Source organism: Festucalex cinctus, chromosome 6 (genome assembly GCF_051991245.1).
Source record: "Festucalex cinctus isolate MCC-2025b chromosome 6, RoL_Fcin_1.0, whole genome shotgun sequence".
In the NCBI taxonomy this organism is placed as follows: Eukaryota; Metazoa; Chordata; class Actinopteri; order Syngnathiformes; family Syngnathidae; genus Festucalex; species Festucalex cinctus.
This window is the reverse complement of record NC_135416.1, coordinates 16,190,050-16,212,298: the sequence shown is the minus strand read 5'-3', so window position 1 is coordinate 16,212,298 and position 22,249 is coordinate 16,190,050. Positions and strand designations below refer to the sequence as shown.

General features: G+C 38.2%; 1 protein-coding gene across 4 annotated transcripts in view; it reads left to right on the top strand.

Moving 5' to 3' along the window:
* The window catches only part of adcy9a (adenylate cyclase 9a), a 37,181-nt gene that overhangs the window by 5,160 nt on the left and 9,772 nt on the right, over window positions 1–22,249 (top strand). For all 4 annotated transcript variants that reach the window (XM_077524215.1, XM_077524214.1, XM_077524216.1 and 1 more), the window contains 5 exons: window positions 17,075–17,265; window positions 19,072–19,179; window positions 19,300–19,574; window positions 19,911–20,013; window positions 20,943–21,160. In XM_077524215.1, coding sequence (XP_077380341.1) covers window positions 17,075–17,265; window positions 19,072–19,179; window positions 19,300–19,574; window positions 19,911–20,013; window positions 20,943–21,160 — 895 coding nt within the window. The remainder of the gene's footprint in view (window positions 1–17,074; window positions 17,266–19,071; window positions 19,180–19,299; window positions 19,575–19,910; window positions 20,014–20,942; window positions 21,161–22,249) is intronic.

Sequence of the window (22,249 nt, the reverse complement as noted above, 5' to 3'; positions counted from 1 at the left end):
TCGTAGCTTTGACTTTTATATATCTTATTATTGAACTATCTCCATAATCTATGTAAAACAGTGTTTGGGCAGCAGAACGGAGAAGTCCAGAGCTGTGAGCTGTCTGATCCTTGGGTCTTGTGTGAACAAAGACCGTGTATCAGTCAGTCAGTATTCACACTTGACTCTAAACTGTGTGATCACTCTGTATTTCGAGAGTGAATAACAGCAACAGACCGATACTGACATGCAGCTTTTGTTGCGGGAGAAGTGTTGAACACCAGCTAATTTCGTTTAGAGACAGAGGCATACTGTTTGCGTAGGGAAAGTGTCTGACTTCTTTCCATTTGTGAGAGGTCAAACTATCTCACTAGCTCTCCGCGGGCCAGAACCAGCCTGCCATGGGGTCGAATCCGGCCCGTGAAGATAGATCACATTATCTGAAATTTTTTAATAAGAGTAACTGTTGTTGCTAATTTTCTCCATCGGCGGGTAAATTGACAGCCATTAAATTACACTGTCAAATTTATTCTTACTCAAGATTTGACGCATTATATTGATGGATGTGTGAGAGCAAAGACCAAAGTAAGCCTGCTTTAATCTAAAATATAAATGCCACCTTTGCCACATTTATTTAATTTTACTTCATTTCAAAAGGGCTCCTTGCTGAAAAATTCTCACTTAAATTTGTATGGCATTAGTTGAGGTGTCAAGCTTTTCAGATGGATGTGTAAATTTAAGTCAATTTAATATGATTTCTATATCATAAGTTGTTTTAGAAAAGTACAGTATCACTGCCCCGTATTGTATTTGCACTAATTTTTGCCAATAATTTTCAAATTACACATAATTTCATGGTCATAATAAAAGTGAATATTTTCCAAATGTATGTGCAAAAAAAGTGGGCAATTTTTGGAATGATTTATGACTTAGCAAAAACATGAATACAGTGGTGTGGCTCCCTTCAGATCAAACTGGGGAGATGTGGCCACTATACTCAAATGAGTTTGAGTTAATGGCACGCATCTGGTTGCGTTCATGAGATGTCACGTTGTCATGCTTTCTTTTTTCACTTCTGTTACAGTTCGATGCAATAGATATGGGCTTTACAAAAAACAAATGTATACTATTCCAAAAATAGCATGTTTGAGAGGTGTGTCGACATATCATGATGAGACAAGAGCGCGCGCTCCATTTAACAGCAGCCATAGATATGAATAGGGAGATAGGACGCGCACCTTTTGAGCTGCATGAACTAAACTAAACTAAACTAATGTCCATTAGGGCTGGGTATTGCCGCCAACCTCGCGATACGTATCACGATACAGGGGCCACGATACGATACGTATCGCGATACATATGTATCCCAAATAAGAAACATTTTATTGAATTTTATTTTTTTTAAACAAAATATAGGAAAATACACTGAGACACGTGCCATGTTAAGTTTATCAATAAATAAATGTTGACATTCTTCCTCTGCTTTCATTTTTCTTAGCAAGACAAAGTGTCCAATCACCGGTGAGCTATTTTTGCATTAATTGAAGGCAATTAACTTCAAAGACGCTGCTGGTTTTTATTTTTTAGGTACAATGCAAGCCGCATAGGCAAATGTGAACTACCGATTTAAAGTTAACGAGCAATATCGATTCTGACGCCTGCGTATCGATACGTGTATTGTGATGAGGCCCGCAACGATATATTGCCGTATCGATTTTTTGAGCACACCCCTAATGTCCATGCTTTCCATCGGCACTGTCTACATCACAGCTACGTATCCAGACATTGCCTTTGATGGAGAAATTCGCCCCTGCCAAAATAGCCCCACATCCGTTGTGGACAATAACACTTGCTTTCAACAAAAGGGTGAGAGAAATGGGTGTCGGGTGTCTACACGTCCGTCCAGGCATTATTACACACAGGTGGAAGGCCACAGGCCACTTTTGATATTATCTTCAGTAGCGTCCAATTGTGGGTGCTTTTACAGGTGCGTCACAAGGGACTTCTGTTTGCTGAATCTTCAACTATTAAAGTATACACAGACTGCATTTTGCATCTATTTCCTTGTGTAAACAGATACATGATGCCTGCATGTGCTTTTGTGTCTCTTTGCCTATACAGGCCCATTCGTCAGTACAATGTGTTACAGTCGGAAGTCCATGCCCTCCGGCTGGTTTATCTGTGCTAAATCAAACGTGTCACCTAAATATGCGAGCGCAAGTGACAAAATGAATTGATTGATGGATGGATAGGGCCTTAACTGTAATCAGGCCAGTTCCCCTCGGCTTTGCTTAGCTTCCAAATCATCTCTTAAAGATGTTAGCTAAAAATTGGGCTAGTGTATTATTAGGATCCAATGTTTTACAAGTCCCTACAGTCACAGAAATTTGACAACAAAAATGGCTTGTAAGAGTTTACTTTAAGTGCTGATGTAGTGATTTTCTATGGATTTTCTTGATAATAACCAAAATCAATTTAGTTATGCATTTATAGCCGTATACTGCCAAAACATTGCGTCTTGGCATTGCATGTTTTCGTTTCTGTTAGTCTTGGGTAAGGCGGGTTACACCTTTAGTGGTACCAGGCATTAAAATGAACAAGTAATTGAAGAAAACAATGTGGTTTAATAATTTTTTCCATGACTATGACTCCGTTTTTAACTTGAAACACATCCATGACACAAAAACCCTCAAGAACCAGATTCTTAGTGGAGTTGTTCCTGTACAGTTTTTCCTCATAACCTAAATTGAAATTATAGCATTTTATGAATTATTCAGTTCGAGGAGCATGGTTATAAACACCGTTTTACAGGAGAAAAAAAAAAAAAAAAAAGCCGCTTCATGTTTCACAAGTAGACAGGCAGTAGCATTCTGGCTAACTGTTAGCTATATAAAAAAATGGAGCCATTGCTGATATTATTACGGTAGTTACACAGTGTAGTGAAAAAGCATTTTTTCATACACGGAGTGTTGAAACTAGCTAAAGTATATGACCGGCTGGAGGTATTCTTGGGGTAATCTTTGTTGCTTTCAAAAACTCCAAAGGCTCCAAATTTTGGGTGCTTGTGCTCCATGTGCAGAAGCAGTTCTGATGGCTTTGCAGAGCATGTTTAATGCACATGTGTGAACTAGCAATATACCTTAAGTAGGAATGCCAATATTGTCTCTGAAAGCTTTCTTTTCCTTCAAGTTTTATGTATAATTGTTCAGCCTATTCCGCTTTTTCGAGAAGTAAATTTTTGCGAGTTTGTTGGCTTCCCCCCCCAGTATCGCATAACTAAGATGGACGTTTTGAACGAGGCACAGACGGATGCGCTTGATTTTCGAATAAAACTTCTTTTAGACTCTGATGATACATAAAATATTTCTTTGCTCACTCTCCATGTGCAGCTTTGTACCAAATGGTCTGTGGCCGGGTACTGGTCCACGTGGTTGGGGACCGGACTTATTTGCGCTTTCTGTGACGTTTTAATGGAGCTCTCATTTTCTCTCCTCTGCATTTGCATAATGTAGAGTTTTCATATATCTGCTCTACACATTTAGCTTGGTTCATCATTCCTCCTGCTCAGGAATGTGTTAAAAGTGTGTGTGTGTGTGTTTGTGTGTGTTGAGTGCTGATAAGCATGCCCATCCCTGTCCCAGCCTGATTATGTCATACACACACATTGGAATTGTAATACTGTGAAACAATGAGTTTTAATATTAAGAAATGTACCTCTCGTCTATGTTTTTCCCCTTGTAACTGTTATGGAATATCGTTATATTAAAAAAAAAAAAAAAAAAAAAGTGATTATATAAGACTGTTATATGCATTCCTTTACTTAAAGTCTTAGCCTGGCTATCACATAGCGTCACTGAGTCAGCATGGACGCCATTTATTTATTAGGAATGGCTGGTATATGCTGCAGACTGAATGCACAAACTACGTTATACTTCAATGGTGACATCTTAAATGTTCATTCTAAATAATATATATGGAGATTCACTAGAGGTTTGCTTATTAATTCCACTGGTTTCTACAGCAGAGGTCCTTTTAAGGTAATATATTTTTTTGTTTTATGTATTAACATCACTCTTTTTTTTTTTTTTCTGCTTTCAATACCACCAAAACTGGTAAAACACAGGATTGATGAGTTTGTGCTCTAAAATAGGCATGCACAACTACAGTCAAATGAAGTTGTACAACCCACTATTTATACATTTCTTTTGGTTTAAATCTCCATGTGACCTTTCACTGAATCCAGACAAGTTGTTGCGCCTCTTGGATGTGATCACAGATGTAAACAGTAGGGCCCGACCGATTAATCGGCCGATTATTGGCCTTCAAATATTGGCCAATAACAATCAGCCATTTGGCCAAATGGCTGATTATTTTCCCCTTAAACCACTGTTATCGAAGAAGACCGACGTTTCCAACGCTGTGAAAGTACCCTGAATGCACCGTTTTGCTTGCGTAGCATCAGTCAGTAGTAGCAACTAGCTGTGAAAGTGCCCTGAATGCACAATTTTGCTTGCTAGCAGTAGCAACTAACAAGTGTGCATGTAGCGTATGTTGTTGTTGTTGTTGTTCTGGTTATTCTTGTGACACTCACAAGACACTGAGGAACAGTTAACACTTTTATTATTGTAAGCCGATAATCTCACTTTCCCACTTTCAAATCGCAGAATGCAGGCAGGTCATTCTTCCTCATCATATACAATCATGGTGTCGCCGCAAAATTAAATCACCACTTAGTAACAAACAAGAAAGCACCACCAATAACCAATACAACAATGGAACCACTAACTAACAGAATAATTAACACAGAACATGCATTTCAAACACCCTTTCAATTCCCAGTGCCACAAAGCATACTGGGAGCGCCTTCAAGCTCCAGCGACGCTACATTCTGTTATCCTTAAGCGTCCTTTAAGCTGTTTAATGACACCGCAGTTGCAGTTAACTGTAAAACTAAATACACAACATTAAGAATTACATTCACTGATTGCTAGCGTAGCGCTAACAGGAAGTTAGCAAATGCTAACAGGAAGTTAGCATGGACTTCGGGAGTGTTTTTCCTTCAAATAACGAATATCCACACGCAAATCTTGTGGGAAAACATATCCACAGATGAGATAACACTACACAAAGGCACAAATTCTTCCCAATGTGTGAAAAACTAGTTATTTTAATAGAATTCAATTGCAACTTTCTTCTGTCCTCATTTTAAGTTTGTAGCCCAATGGATGCATGGCACCACACTGCCCCCAAAAGGGTAAAACGCACCGGAACAGTCAGTATTTTCTCCAGTTGTTCTGCTGGTTTTTCAGTTGCTATTTATCTTAGTTTATTCTATTCTTCTTTCACTTTCTTATTGTTTTTATTTTGTCAATGTCCTTTCAAGCTATATTATATAATAAAGTTGATATTTCAAAGATTCAAAGACTTTGCTTTCTGAAAATTCAAGGATGCAAACATCAACATTTTTTTTTTTTTTGGTCATAACACACATTTCCACATGGCATGGCACGAAATACAATCCCCGAGATCTCAGGTTAGCCCAGTAAGTCCCAAGACTTGTCAAAATAACACAAGATAAAATATATAAAAGAAAATGTCAATGCTTTATAGTAGTTGTAAACACGTAAGAATTGTTTTCTTATTGACAGAAATCTATACAATAACCTTGTCTACTTCATTATTATTTTATTTTTTAAATGGACTTGTCATTCAAAGCAGAGAATCTTAATAGCTAAAGTTTGTGCAGAAGTGGACCCACTGAAAAAGGAATTGGGGAAGGGGTTAATTTTGTGCATTATATATATTTTTAAGTAATCGACAGATTAATTGGTAATTGGTATTTTTCTCTGCCAATAATCGGTATCGGCATCGGCCTAAAAAAATGCATATCGGTTAACTGTGACAGCAGTTAACAATACTTCACATTTGTGAGCTATGGTGCGTTTTATCGGTTATAGATGAGTATGATGGCACAAATCAACTTTATACTCACCCCCACATTGACGGGCAATTTAATGTTTTGAGTGAGTTTTATGAGGTCCTACAGTCGGTAGGGTTTGTCTAAATGCATCTCAAGCTGCCTTGCAATGGCTCAACAGCACTTCTGTCACGGATAGCTTTGGCAGAGATTTTGATTTATTGCGCTTCTAATTTCAATCACTGCCGACTGCCTTGAAACATAGACAAACTTGACTTGACTTGACAAAAGTGAATTGTACTTCACAAAGTGCTTAAATCAGTTTAGAAGTGATTTACCTTTTGAAATAACAGCTTAAATGGTATGTGATGTTGGTGTAAAAAGGAAACACTTGTTTCTTAGTGACCCGATCACCTACTTTAGTGGTCCTTAAAATTGGTCGACCAAAAGATGGCAGTGAACAGATTCTGAAGCGTATTAGACAAAGAGGTGTGCTAGTAAATTGCTGCGGTCTGTAGAAAGACAGACTACTGAGTCATTAGAAAGAAGACGAGAGAGGAAGAAGGGAGAACAAGTCGCACATCTTCTGGTCATGACCTTTTCCCATGGAGTTCCCACAGTCTATCTTAGGGGAGCTCAGGGAGTTGTTTTCATCCTTGTGTTTTAAGAGGACGCTTTATGTCTCATCCGAGACAGTGCATTAAAAGTTCACAAGCAGTTGTCATATTTTCAGAGATTTCTCATGCATATTTGTCGGATTACTAGACGTTTCCTGCAAAGTGCAGAAATACCTCAGGGTTCCTTTTATAGTTGAGGCCAGGTTGGTCATTTCCCGCTCAAGCACTGTCCTTCTATCGCAGAACACGAGAGGCACTTAGTGTGAAGTGCATCACTAACGTGCATTGAACAGCTGTGTGTACGTGTGTGTTTATGAGCCTGACGTAGATGGTACGTGTCAGCACATCTCTGAAGACACTGCACTACGTCCTACTGTTGCTATTCTTTTGACATTTTGATGTATGTTATGAATATCAATAAGTGAGACTGTGACAAATTCTTGTTCTAGGCATTGTGTTGCAATACTCTGTACAAGTTACTGAAGGTACCTTGACAAAGGCCAACCAACATCAGTACTTGTGTTGGGGTGCCAACTTTTTAACACCAATATTTAAGGGATAGCCTATGACACTCAAACAAAAAGTAAACAGTAGGAGGGGCATAGCTCAGGTGGTAGTGTAGCAGTTTCCCAAACTGTAGGTCATGAGTTCATTCCTCAACCCTTGAGTGACTTTTATTATTTTTTTTCCCCCAATTCTTTATTTTACTGTCTTCCAAGTGTAAATATTGGCCTACTCTAAAATTATTATTGGCATTACTCCGCTGGTGTACCTATTTTATTGACTTACTTAATGGTCTAACAAGTGAGACTGTGATGAGTTTTGTAGAATTCTGGTTCTAGGGATTGTTTGCAATACTCTGTACAAGTTACTGAAAGTACCTTGACAAATGCCAAACAACATCAGTACTTGGGGTGCCATTGCAACTTTTTAACAACAATATTTAAGGGATAGCGTATGACACTTCTTAAACAAAAAGCAAACAGTAGGAGGGGCATAGCTCAGGCTCCCTGACGGTCATGAGTTCATTCCTTAACCCTTGAGTGACTTTTATTTTTTTTATTTTCCCCCCCCAATTCTTTAATTTACTCTCTTCCAAGTGTAAATTTTACCCTACTACAAAATTCTTATTGGCATTACTCTGCTGGTGGACATCTGTAATTAATTTATTTACTTACTTAATGGTTTATATACATTTCTTATGATGGCCAAAGCTTTTGCTATTGTTTAGATTTACAACAGATGTGCTTTGAAAAATGGAATCTGTGTATCGTCTGCGCAGGCATGTACACGTAATCCATAAGTGAATTTAGAGCTGTCAAAATTTATTGAATAATAGACAAGTAATCGATTATCAAATAAATCGACAACTATTTTAATAAGAGGTGTTTTTTTTTCACTTAAATAAAAATAAAATACATTTAATACAAAAATAAATACAATTTGAATTTTGTCAATAATATTGGTCATACCTGGTGCTGTCACTATCGAATATATATTTTTTAAATCGATTAATCTATCGATTATTCAATTGATTAATCAGCTAGTCGGATTCATTTTAATTTTGCATTGAAGTGGATTAGAAAAGCGCACCCCCCCCCCCCCCCACACACACACACACGGATTACGGTTTATTAACCTGTGATTGTTGTTTATTTCGTACTTCGTATTCATATAGTGATTTAAAAAAAGAAAGAGGGGGATTGATGTTGTCGGTTCGGTCATTGTTTTCCAAAGTAAAAACAGTTGTTTGCAAATGTTTTATTTGATTTAAATGTCTCATTAAAATTTAAACAGAAGACAATCTGTCTTCTTTCATAAAGAATTACAGAAATTTGTGAACATCTATTGTTGATATGCTGAAATCAGAGGTTTTGGACCATTTAAAAAAAAAAAAATGGCTCTAAACAATTACTCGATTGCTAAAATAGTTGTTGATTAATTTGATAATCGATTACTTGTCGATTAATCAATTTTTACAGCTCTAGTCTAGTCACATCTTACCCAGTCATACCTCAAAGTGCATAAAAACACAAATAACATTTGGTTCTGGTCATATCTGACCTTCTAACGTTACAAAGTGCATTTAAGTGTGTTTAAGCTCCCGTTAATTTTCGCACACAACTTCGTTTGATGCACGCTAACAGTGTAAGGACGTGATCAGGGGTGCAACAGCAGAGCAACGTGCTGCCAGTCCACTTACTTTACCTGCTATGGATGGAATCCCATCTGTCACAAGCATGCACGTACACACTCCATAACCAAACAGAGGAATGTTGATATGTTCTCAAAGACCACTTGCCAGTTGTGTGTCCTTCTAATGGCAGCCAAGCAGATCCTCTCGGAAACATGCCGTCAAGAAAACGGACAAATAAGCACAATTGTGCAGTATCAGTTCTCTCCGTGGCCTACATCTACTACAGCATTTCACTTTCAAACATGTGTAGATAGAATTTCAACCCTGCGAATTTTTGAGGGTTAAATCAATGGTTTTCATCGTCAATTTTACATTTCAAAGTTGAAAGGGACGTGTCCCTCCCAGTTATATCGGCGCTACTCCTGTTAGCATTGCTAGCCACGCTTCAAAACAGCGCGCTGTAATGTAGGTAGACTGTTGCTAGGCTATGATGAGTGTTGCATTCGCTGTGTGAAAAACTGTAGGAATTTCTGAAATCTTGAGAACCGAGATGCCCTCTGCATCTTTTGAATGCAATTCAATTCAGGCGAGCTGGACCATAGACTGGGCCACTTCGGGGTTGGTTCTGGGCCACGTGTGGTGTAGTCCGTTCAACTATTTTTTTGTTTGTTTGTTTTTTTAAGTTGAGAATCCACAACAGAGGCCATACATGTGGAACTGGTAAACACATATAAAATAATGGTCTGCACAACTGATATATTTTTATTTTCTCCCAACTGACTCTTCGTAAATGTGCACATACACATGGTGAACAGGAGGTCCGAAAGAAAGGGAGATCTCATTGAACCATCTGCACTAATAGAAATTCAAAAAGAGGAAAGGGAAGAGGAATGGGAGGGTACTTGAAGGAGTATCATGTGAAAGTCTCATCCCACGGTTCCATCGGCGTGTCCAAATATGGATCTGCTATTGCACAAGAGCCTGTTCTCAAGACCTGCCACCGACTGGGCAGAAAACTGGAGGGTAGGGAGGGGAAGGGAGTAGGAAAAAAAAAAGACCTAAGGGAGAAGGGTTAAGTTTAAAGAAGACATGAAAAATGAGAGTGTAGCTCAGGCACAAATATAAAGATAAGCAGTGTGAGATGGTGACGGATGTAGGCTTGGCAAGACAACAGAGAGGTTTGTGGAGATGAAGGCTGAAGCGATATACAGTAGTGAAGTAAAGTTGGACGATTGTAAGGCCGAGTCCGTGAAGGAATAAAGTGAGTTGAAATCTATTTTTAGTCTTGGAGCTGTTTATTCTCGGTTCCAGGCAGCAAGATGAAAGTGAAGAATGGCAAAAAAAGTTTGGTGAATCGAGTAAGAGTGTTTAGCCATAAATTGTGTGCTGTTAAACGTGCAACAACAGTTGATTTTTAGAACAATTAACGTTTTTTTTTAAATCAGGCTAAACATTGAGAATGAACTGAAGTAAATTATTTTTTAATCCCATATGAGAAAACTGGTCAGTAGGCTACAGGTCAAAGTCCTTTTATTGGACAATGACGTGTTTGTATTATGTTGTATGTAGATGGGCAAAGAGATGTTTTTGCTGTGTAAGTAACCAAACACACACAGATGCTAGGTGGGACAAACACATAATGCACTAGTTGTGCCAGTCCACAGAATAAACGTTACATTGGTTGTTTTTCCATATGTTCACAATTTTTCAGCCACTTTATACTTTTACACACTGGCCATCTCAAACGACCACAAGCGAGAAGCATGGTGGCCTAAAATGATCAAACAAAAGGGGCCTTTTTGACCTTGAACATGTGGCGAGTCACTGACTAGGTTACCGAAGTTGTTGTATCCACTTTCCCATACCCTATGGATTGCAATTGGAGTTTTGACCAAGCTGTGTCTTCCTCAGATACTCAAGCAACGATGCTCCATTTAGCTTGTTGCTACTTGCTAACTCATACAAGCTTATTGGCAGGATTTGGGAATCTAGGTCCGGAAAGTAAAAACCATGAAAAAGTTTGGCATTAGCCACAGGTGCTTCTACTTAACAGGTGGAGACGAGCTCGTCTACATACCAGTTGGGTGTGGCTAAAGCTAATCTGTGGCAGGGTTTTTACTTTTTGGACCAGGATTCCCCAACCAAAGGAGTAACTTTATAGCTCTGTACAACTTGTACTCATGTGGGAACATTTTAATTGTTGCACAAAAGAAATCTGCCTTAACTCTTCTTGTCTTGTGGTTATTTTGGCACACAAAAGCAGAGAGAGAGAGAGAGAGAGAAAAAGCAGCAAATGCTTGTGGTATTTGTTAGCTTTTGACCCTACCACAAAGGTACTCGAAATTAATAGATGCTGGATACGACATGTAGCAAAAATACAGACGATTTGAATGGGAGAAAAAAACTGTTTTGACTTTAAAATATGTTTGACATACAGTATGAGTTTACCCAAATTAGCTGAGTCATGTCAGAGGTGAAAATGGATGTTCTAGTGTGTTGTACGGGTACCCTATTTTAAACAAGTACTTGTTGAATCTAATGTAGCATATTATACTTCTAGATCCAACACCACCCACCATCATATTCTGTTGAGAACAATAGGTTGACCATTTTTCTATTTTGTTTGTCTATGTGAATGAAAATGCACTGACTGAATTCCCAGTAATGGGTTCTGTGTCTGTGTCATTTATATGGTCATTCGAGTCAATCATGAGTAACTTCCTATGTACCACCTATGAAGCTAGCAATAGAGATTTCAGGAATGTAGTGACCAAAATGATCACAGTTATCACAATTACCACAATTTTGGTGATATGAGTGAAAAGTCACTTGTTCTATAAAAGGTTAGGTGGATTGTGTGGGTTGTATAGGACTCAAGAAGATTTGGTAATCCTTTGTAAAAATGATTGATAAATAAAACGTTTTTCATTTCCAGTCTGTTTCAGTGCAAGTGCGATATGTGCCTGCGTGGTAAGTCAGAAGTTAGAGAGTGTGCGATAGAATAGTGTTTTTCTGAGGTGCGTGTCCATGGTGTTTATGATCTTCTGGTGTGCATGTGGAATTTCACGGCACAGTTAAGCTTCCTCTCCATTCATTCTTTTCGTCATTCATTCATTTCATCATTCATTCAAGTAATAGCATTTTATAAACGTCAGTGTGACTTGACGTGTGTGAATGAAAGATCACCATTGGCTTGTTTTCTAATAAGATACGTGAGGCAAATGTAATGGTGCAACGTTGCACTACTGGAGTTTAAATGAGTCATAAAAGGAAATGTCAATTTTGTGTGTGTATGTGCGCGTGCGTGCATGTGGGTTAGCACATGCCATTCATTCAGTGAGACAGGCAGATGATGCATATTTCCTGTAGATGGGTGTCTTTTGCCAAGAGTCGTGTCATCTTGCTGTGTGTGAGATTGCCCAATTTGCATACCACACAACAAAGCATCTTAAGTAATGCTTTTTACAAATACTGCTGTTTTTATGCTTACTACAGAGGATTTTTGCAATAATGTAAGCGATTTGGAAAATGGATGGTTAAATGTTTACAATGTTTTTGAATGCAATTAACATGTAAGCATCTCATTTGATTCAAAATTGCTTTGAAAGAGATCAGATTTGAACTCATTCGTTGCCAGCCATTTTCAGAAAAGGCAACTGCGAAATTGCCAGCTATTTTAGAGTATTTTGACAGATTTTTCAAGACGCGCACAATATTGTGTTGTATTGTTATTCATACATTGAATCTACCAAATGAAAGAATAGACTACTCTTTCTACCTTTTTCAGTACTTTAGTAATTAGCAGTAGAATATAGCTAAGTTATATGAAATTCACTCAATTCTCACATACCCTGAGAAAAATAGCTCTTGTGTAAACAAAAGGAGAACAGTGACTATGTTTACATGTAGTCAATAACCCTAAAAAAAAAAGAGAGACTCAATAAACTTCACAAGGCAACATAAATGCCTGCAAAACCCCAAATGTGCTCATATTCCATTTTTACCCCCCCACCCCCCCCCCACCCCCACTAAGACCGCTTTTCTAACCCGAACGTATGGTCATTTAAACTCATATCGGAATACCTCAATTGAAAGAGAGATTGATTTGTATTCTGCATGTGCTCTATTCACCAATGATGTCTTATTTGCATCATGGCGTTGTCCATGTGTTGCGGTTAAGATGGAGATATTTCAATGTTTCAGAGTTATCATGTGTACGAGAGTATCAGTGAAGGCAAGCAACTTTCGAAAAATTCCAAATTTCCTGCATATTGTTAAAAGCCTATACAAGAATAATCTCTTAAAAAGGCACAATATAGTGGGGGGGGGGGAAGAGACAATTAAATGTGGTATAGAGGAGAAACAAGCATAATATGCAGTATGGTAATATTCATGCCAGGCCAGTAATTGCAAATGCTCATTTGTAAAGAAACACTGTGTGCGCGCACCAACTGCTTGTCCAATCTGTATTTTTCCCTCCCAAACTGTCTTTTGCTAGTGGTGTTGCCCAACAGAAACAAATTTAAAGTCCTTTTTGCAACTATAAACTCTGTTGATATTTAAACCCAAACTAAAATCAAGAAATTTCTAGTCAGTTTTCAGTTATGCAGTGTAAGCTTTTAAATTTTCAGAACCATTCTACCTTAAAATTAGTAAATGTCAAGCATAAAAACAGGTACATAGTATACCAATAGTTATCCATGACTCACAAACCGGACCACAAGTTTCTTTTCATAGTACCTGACCCAGACATCAAGTATGTGTGTACTGAAGTAGTAGTAGTGGTAGTAGTAGTAGTAGTAGTAGTAGTAGTAGCAAAACCCACAACTGTAACAAAACAAACATAAACAACATGGTGTCAAACTGTCACAATTTTCAAGGCCTGTTTCAGAGTTTTCGAGGAGGCTGTTGATTAAGTTTGAAAGCTGAAATGGAAGTGTATGGAATGTAAAGTATGCTCAACTGAGTGACCTTCAGAGTGCTCTTCCTCTCTGTTGCTATCCCTACATTTACTCTTGCAAATACCTATACTTGTTGTCAGCATAAGTCCATCTACAATATTACATAGTCTTCAGATCATTTTTAATTCACATTTCTACTCGAGATTTTTTTAAACATTAATTTGTAACCTAATAAAGTTCTTGAGTAACTAGCTAAACTTGATAAGGTTTATAAGCAAGTCTGTAACTTAAAAGGAAATGTGCACAATTTGCATACTGTATGCCCAGCTGCGTTGGAGAATCATTTAGTAACACTGACCTTACCGTACTGTACATAATGTTGAGGTTAATATGAACATGTAGAACCTCAAACAGCCTCCCTGCCCCATTTAATACTTAAGTCTTTTTCCAAACCGATATCTTTGTCTTAGCTTTGGAGGTTGACACAATTGCTGAAGATTAATTTGTGTTTCTTGCAAGCCTTTCTGCCCCTGGCTTGCAATAAATATCTTGCGCTTTAAGTTAAAGCCTAGACGTTTCGAATTGGTTTGTTTGAATCATTCACGAGTGTGCCTGATCTCTAACTGGTTTTAAGATTGTTGTTTTGATTTAAAATTCTGTACCCCGATTTGAACCACGAAGCTGAGAACTGTGTCCACCAGGGTACTGCGCTGCCCAGTGGGAGTCAGTGAGATTTCCTCAGAGTAGTGAAGATGAAAGACCAAAAGTTGCAGGCTTTTCCCTTTAGTGCACTGTGAATATCTTGGTAGAGGAGCCAAACAATTGTACTCAAGTAAGATTACTGTTACTTTAGAATAATGGGACTTGAGTAAAAGTAAAAAGTAGTCCTCCGAATAAGGACTTGTAAAGTGTTCAGTGAAAAGACTACTTGGCTACAGAGTAACTGATGAGTAACATCTGATGTTTATCTTTTTCATCAGAGCAGAAACATTATTTGAAAAAATGTGCAAATTGTCCAACAATAACTGTAATTAAAACAATAATAAAAAGTATTTTATTATTATATAAAATTATTATTATATAAAAACAAAAGCAAAATAAGAAAGGAATTTTACATTCTAAATTGGAGGTTCATCAGAGGAGTACACTTGCTTTCAGTGGATTTCGCTTAAGTCACTATACGTTTCAGGTTGTTGGGGTGGATCCTCTGTTGACAGAAAAAATATCAGTGGGGCTATTTATTCCTGCATGTTTTCGATGTTTCCCTCCTCCAAATTCCAACACACTTGATTCAATAATCAGTATCGTTTTCAGGCGCAGGGTGGCATCGAAAACAGGCAGGATAATGGCTCTCGAAGACCGGAGTTCAAGTTAGATGTCAAGCTTCTGTTGGCTGAAATTTCCACATTTGAGCACAGATGAGAGCTCATTATGAAACCGATTTTTCGTACACTTACCAGTAAATGTAAACATGGGCTTAATGTGAGGCCAGGGATGTTCGTGAAACAGAGTCGAAAGCTGTACTGTATCTTCCTTTTTTTTTTTTTTTTTTTTTTCCGCCGTTCTTCATGGAAAAAAAAAAGTCATTTTTTTCATGTAGTCATGTAACTGCCAGGCTCTGTTTCATTGGTGAAATGGAGTCAAACATTACTAATGATTACATTTGATTGGTGAACAGCGCCGTAACAGGAAGTCTTGAAGACACACAGAAAAATAGATAAAAAAAGATACTTGAGTAAATAACAAAGTTACTACACACCTCTAAGCATCTGATAACGATCACAACACTTTCATTAATTTATGTGCGTGCCTGTCTTAGGAATGGCCACATTTCAATTGTGAAAAAAGGCCTGTAAGCTAAAGGCCTGCTGGCTAGCATCAAAGACGAGAATGACTGCCAACTCAACTCTATTTGCAGACTAAGATAAATTGATTTCAGTTACGAGTCGTGACTAATTTTATTTCGGGGGGCAAACAAGCAGGACAAAGAACTGTGATAAAAGTCAGTCATGGTCATTGGTTCCGCAATCTACAATTTTGTTGTTTGCGTATTTTGGCAAAATAGCACCAATTACCACACTGTCAATGAGACAATCACACATTGACTCAGTGTAAGATTTGTGTGGTTGAATTGGGTAGCTGAGTGTGTAAACTTGATTTGAAAAGCAGCACGACAAATGACTTTAATGATTTTCTAAAGGGCATTGATGCTATCTAGAAAATGTAGTAGTGGCTGACCACACGCACAAGCACACATTTGCGAACACATTTTGATTCACTTTGTTTGTTTTAGTAAAAATGTAGCAAATATACTCTAGTACACAAACCATTTCAACAGCACACCCACTCAGCATCAGACTGACGCACATGTTACCACATGTGGCTCCACAGAATGTTTCTCACATATAAAACAGGCCGACCCTTAAGCAAATATATTTCATGCGACTAAATTTATTGCATTTACAATGGGGGAATGACTTCATTGTTTTTTGGTAAATTAATTAAGCGAGTGCACTCTACATTGGATATTTTGCAGAAAATACTCAAATGTTTCCCCCTTAGATCTTTATTGCAAGAATTGAAATAATTCATATTCTTTTTTTTAAAACGATAATTTTCTTAACACTACCACATTTTAATGTTTTGTGTTTAGTTAAAATCAGCAATTATCAAGGTAACTTAGCTAGCTTAGCTATGTAGTTCAAACAGCTAGCATATCTGCATCTGACAGACAGGAATACTTTGCCACTTTGTTACTGAAAATTAGGACTGTCCAGCTTAAATCAGGACGCCTGGCCACCCTATAGAAGTACCTAAGTTGATGTGTTAAATCTCCTGTTCTCATTCACTAGCATTTACTTAAAGTTTGCTAGCTGGTTAGTATAGTCAGTTGATAAGGTGCCAGGAAGTGTTGTTGCTGTGTCTGCCGTGTGTGACGAGTAAACACAGTTGTTCCAAAAGAAATCCGTCTCCATCCTGCATTCTCATCTTATAAAGTGTGTTCCATTAACCACCAACGAACTCTCATGTTATATTACCTTAAAATTTTCATAAAATAAAGAAAATCCATTATTTTTCAGCCCATGCCAATGGGCTAAAATTACATGACTCCACACATGCCAACATGTAGCACCTTTAGGTGACGTTTTTGAGCACAAAGGCCATCTCACAGTATTTGGGTTAGCAGTGTGTATTTAGACAGACTGATAGCAGCTGGCTATGGGGCACCGCTCTAATCCAATGTTTGCGCATTTCCTTGTTGGCCCTACAGTGGTGTGAACATGCATGAGCTCTAGCATGATGTGTAAACAGAGTTGAGGAAACAAGCAGTGTTGCATTACCACCTGCTTGCCACGGTTGGTTTGAGTGTTTAAATATACAGTAGTGCCACAAATGTTACATCAAAGGACTCCAATACAGTACCTGTAGTCACATCTGTGTGTTGCTTGTTTTGCTTCTATTTGCATGTCAAATTGCGAAAATCAAAGTTGTGATATTTTTTTTTCTTACTGCATCTCCGCAGGGTTGAAAACCTACCTGATCTCAGGAAGGAAGTTAGGAAATGATGTGCAGTGCGGTCGTTCTCAGCTGGGAAGTGATTTTGTTGGGATGAGCCTGGTCGCCAGTACACAGTACCACACTCCTGAAATCACCCACAGCGGTGTCCAAGCTGCTGAACCTTTGTTGCCCAACCAATCATCAGACAAGACTGGGGTAAGTCACAGAGAAGAAGAACGAGGTTACGATGCAGGACGATGTTGAATAAGTGTAACAATTATGGACCTGTTACTTTGTGCTCACCTTATTTCCCTACTGTTAGGTTGAATTTTTCTCTATGGTATTTGTATGTGAAATTTGGGGGGTAATATGTGAATTTTTTTTTTATTGTAATCAATGAATGAATGTTTTTTTTAATTTTTTTTTTATTGGTGTGCTCAATCGGCCTAATTTTACTGTACCTGTTTCCTGAACTTAAAATACCGCAACATTTTCCTTATGGAAGTAGTTGGTAGGTGGGGGGAGGGCAGGAGGAACCATACTCAAAAATGATTGGACGAGAGGTGCAGCTTGAATGGATGTTCCATGATTCCTCCTGCCCTCCGCCCACCGACCAACTACTTCCGTTAGGAAAAATGTTGCGGTATTTCGTTTTGTGTATCTTCTGTGTTGTTTGTTTTTGTGTGTGTGTTTTTTTTCTTTCTTTCTTTTTTTTATTCAGTTATGTTTTTTGATTTGCTGACGTGTTCACTTTTTGTTGTTTTTGTGCTTTGGACTTCAGGGCCACCATAAATTTTATATGGAAAACAGCAAAGAAACGCGACAGTTTATCAAGAATTGCAAAAGCAAACTCATAAAACGTCATCACACGGCGCAGTCGCTTCCTGTTCTTCTTTTTTTAAATTACTGGTGGGGATCACATGGCGGAGTCCCCTCTCAATATTCGCAAAAGAAGAATAGATGGAAATGGGCATCAGTCACATGTCCGTTTTGCGCATTTTCAGTAAATTCGCTTAAAAAATTTGAAACAATTGGATGGAAACCTGACTAGTATCACAGACAGCTATGTCTGCAACAAGACGAGTCTTATAACCCGCACTGTCCAAAAGTAAATAAATTTCCGAAGTCAATCATTCATGTGTGAAGTTAAAGGGACAGCAACATGAAAAATCAACTTTTTAGAGCTTTTAGCCATGTTAAAATGCTAATTCCTCACCAAAAACATGACGGAAGTGGTGTTTTCCTCCATTCGTCCCTCTCTGAGAAATTCTAGGTTATTCTGTTCTCCAAGCACCCGCCTCTCCCAACCGGAGAAAACGAGCGAGTGCTCACTTTATGACATCATAAAGTGCTGACCCACCCCCGCCCTGCCTCTGCGAACTAAACACACGCCCACTTTCTCTGAGACCTCCATGGGATAGTGACAAAAGTAACCTTTATCAGTAAACTTTCCATCCAAATAAATTCAAAGCAATCAATTATCCTTCACATTTGCAATGCCAAAGTGCAATGACAATTGGCTATCTTAAAATCCCACGCTGGCTGACACTTGTGTAATCTACAAGTAATGGTAATGGTAATGGTTATTGTGCTTGCTTTGTAAGCAGCAAGTCACTGGTTCAAAACCAGCCAAGGCCTTTCCTTTCTCATCTTCTCTCTCCTCTCCTCCTCCTCCACAATTTCTTACGGAAAGCAGCCGTTTTGTTTCAACTGTTTATTGAAGAATTGACTTGCATCAAGTTGTGTATTGTACTCAGAGGAGTGCTCAAACGCAGAGCTACAACAGTAGACTGCAGTCTTCTCGCTGGGGGCACGTCAATCACACGGTGAGAGATGGGATTTTACTGAACTGGGCGTTTTACTTCCGCGTTACAAATCTAACCAGCAAAACAACTATTTCATAAAAAAAATTACATTGCCATGGTGTCAAAGGTAAGATTTAATCATTATATGCCCATAGTTAACTTTTGGAAGGGCTTAAAATACAGTGGTGTAATCCCTTGAACTGCTTCTGTTCTCCAGCATCCGTGTGCTTCCCGCCTTGAGGTCATGTCTTCAGTGGCAGAACAGGGCGATGAAGTGGCTGTACTAAACGGCTGCCAGGAGGAGAGCAAGATCAACAGTGCTAAGGTGCCGCACACGCACAAACGCGCAATATCAGCAACAGTGAAAGTGTCTGTTACTTCTTCAAGGCTTCATCCATCACACCCATCTCCTTGTATCTTCAATTCCTTTGTCGTCTGTCTCCAGTTTCTTCCTGGTAGCAGCCTCAGGACAGCCAACGGCCTCCTTAGCCCCCCTCTGGATGATCCAGTGAGAGCAAGCCAGAGCTCGTTGTGCGACATGCTCCAGGAGAAAGAGAAGAAAACGAGCACAAGCACAATGACCGGCACCAGCGTTGCCATGGCAGTTGGCGCTGGACCACCGGGCACAGGCATGGAGCATTCTGCTCTTATTCAGCTGCGTGCCAAGAACTTTCGAGAAAAGAGCGACGCCCACTTTGTGGATGTTATCAGAGAGGACAGGTGAGCAAGTGGAATTTCTCAACCGGTGATGCTAGTGAGGCATGACATTATTTGCATAGCATTGGTGAAATGTTCTAAATTAATGTCATATTTCTTTGCTTTTAATGTTGTAACTTAGGAAAAATAAGGTCAGGCTTCTTAGGAGTCATCTTTTTCTCAAAGAAGACTGCAAACATACTCCCACTGATTTTAACCTTATACACTATAAGTTACATTGTGATAATTTCCAAAGTTGTCCTAGATTTTAAGTTTTATGTTTTAAATATTGGTGGTGTTTTATTTTCTCTTGGATATACAGTATATATTACATAGTTGGTATTTCTCTCCCTTTTCCAGTCTGATGAAGGATTATTTTTTCAAACCACCCATCAACAAGATCAGCCTCAACTTTTTAGACCGACCCCTGGAGACAGCCTATCGCACCAGTTATAAGGACGAGGTGGAAACACATCACATCACCACATGACTTGCGTATACACACATTCATTTAAAATATATGGAGAAAGGCTGTGCCATAGACTTTTGCAGTTGTTTTCACTTATTTCATAGTAAAATGCTCCTCACACCCTTAAAAAGAGGCCATTATTTTTCAAGTAGCTTGTAAGATGTCACAAGCTTGTGGACCCCTGCCTGTTACACCCAGTGTTACAAAATAATACGCAGTCATTTTCCATGTGCCTTATTGCAAGGAGGAGAGCTGGGAAGTCAAAAATTGTACTCCTTTAATTCAGAAAAAGTACAATGTTGCCATTGTTCTGTGAGTTTCAAATTTAGAACTCAGGGCAATTTTAGTCTGCCTTAACTTCAGAGATGCAGTAGTAGTCTGGCATTGGGCCATTTGACCAAAAAAAAAAAAAAAGAATATATATATATATATATATATATATATATATATATATATATATATATATATATATATATATATATATATATATATATATATATATATATATATATATATATTATTGTTTATACTGATATCTATATACAGTTGATATCTCCACTTACTGTGACACGTAATCCTGTTTAGCATGGTTTGATTGACAGTCAGATTTTCTCTTTATAAACAAAGCAAATGCAAGCATATCATCACAGTTGCCATTTTTTTTTTTTTTTTTTTTTTGCTTGGAACATTTAGAGGTTTGACCTCTTTAGGTGTCCTACTTCCAAGCAGACTCCAAGTAACGTGTACATAATGTACTGTACATGTAATATTCCTGTGAGTGTTTTTCAGTCATTTTGGAAGACCGATTTTATATATTTAATTATTCATAAATGTAATTGATATACAGCAAGGAAGCAAGTTTGATTCAGTGAAATTTTCAGGGAGAGTCAATCCGTTCAACTTCTGTCGTTCTTCTCCTTCAGGTGAAAAATCAAGTCCAAGAACAGACCTTTGCGAGTTGCACATTCAGCTCTTTCCTGGCCGTTCTTCTGAGCTGTTTTGTCTTCTTGGCCCTCACCCTGGCATGTTTCCTCCCCTCACTGGTGAGCTCAGCCACTGTAGGCCCCCCATCTTCTGCATCACTTGCTGTGGCGCCCCTGGCTGGCTTGTTGGAGCTGGCCTCCTTGGTGCTCTCAATACGGTGAGTCTACTTAGATACTGTACATTACTGTATATGTTCTTTCACTTTCTGTTTGATTGTTTTGGCGTCTAGCATTCATATTTAAGGGACTTTGTAAGGTCAGGTTTTGTACATTTATAAGCAGTAATGGAACGTTGAAATAACGAAAATAGTGGATTGCGGGTTCTGAAGTGTGAATGATCACAGTATGTTAAGTCAGCAAAACAAAACATTGAGCAAAATCTTTGCCAGTCTTTACCAAAGTTTGCATTCACACACAAAAAAAAAGTTTTTGTTGTTTTTATAACAAAAGAATGTGATACCTTTTCTGTGAATGAAACTGACTCACTCAACTCAACTTTATTTATAAAGCGCTTTAACTCATTCACTGCCTTTGACAAGTATACTTGTCAATTGTATTTTTTAGAGCGGTGCTAAATGGGGGCGAATCTGAGCATGCTCCACTGGAAATATCAAACTTGGAAACAACTTTACTGATGCCCAACCACCGGTAGATGACATCATTGCCCCATTTTATAGGAAATAAACACAGTTTCAGAGTCCATGGGAGAAATGGCTGTATTTTGGCAAACCTACATTTTTCTGCTGTCAATTATAAAAGAACGGGACGGGACAAAAAGTAGGGAGTCTATTCTGTTATTTGGTAGATTCGGTTTATATATAATTATTGAATGTAATATCACGTGAGTATTGGAAATGTAAAAATTTTCCATAATGACTGGCAGTGAATGAGATAGAACAGGCGTTGCTGTATACAAAGTGCTGTATATAAACATCAGTTTTGAAGTAAACAAGAAAAAAGCAAACATTTTGAAGTGTGAATACAGTTTTTTTAATTTATTTATTATTTTTTTTACAAGTAGATACATTTTACATCAGTGAACAAATAAGAAGTAGTGAATAAAGAGATAAATAAATACATAAATAAGTAGACTAAACATCAAATTCACATTTCCTTTCCCACACAGCAAAAAAAGTCCAGTGATGAATTGGCTCAACACTTTTTCAGAGTTTAGTTCCACACTTTCCTGAGTAAAATCAACACTTGTAAAATAGTGAAAATATTTAACACTGGGAGAGAGTGCATTT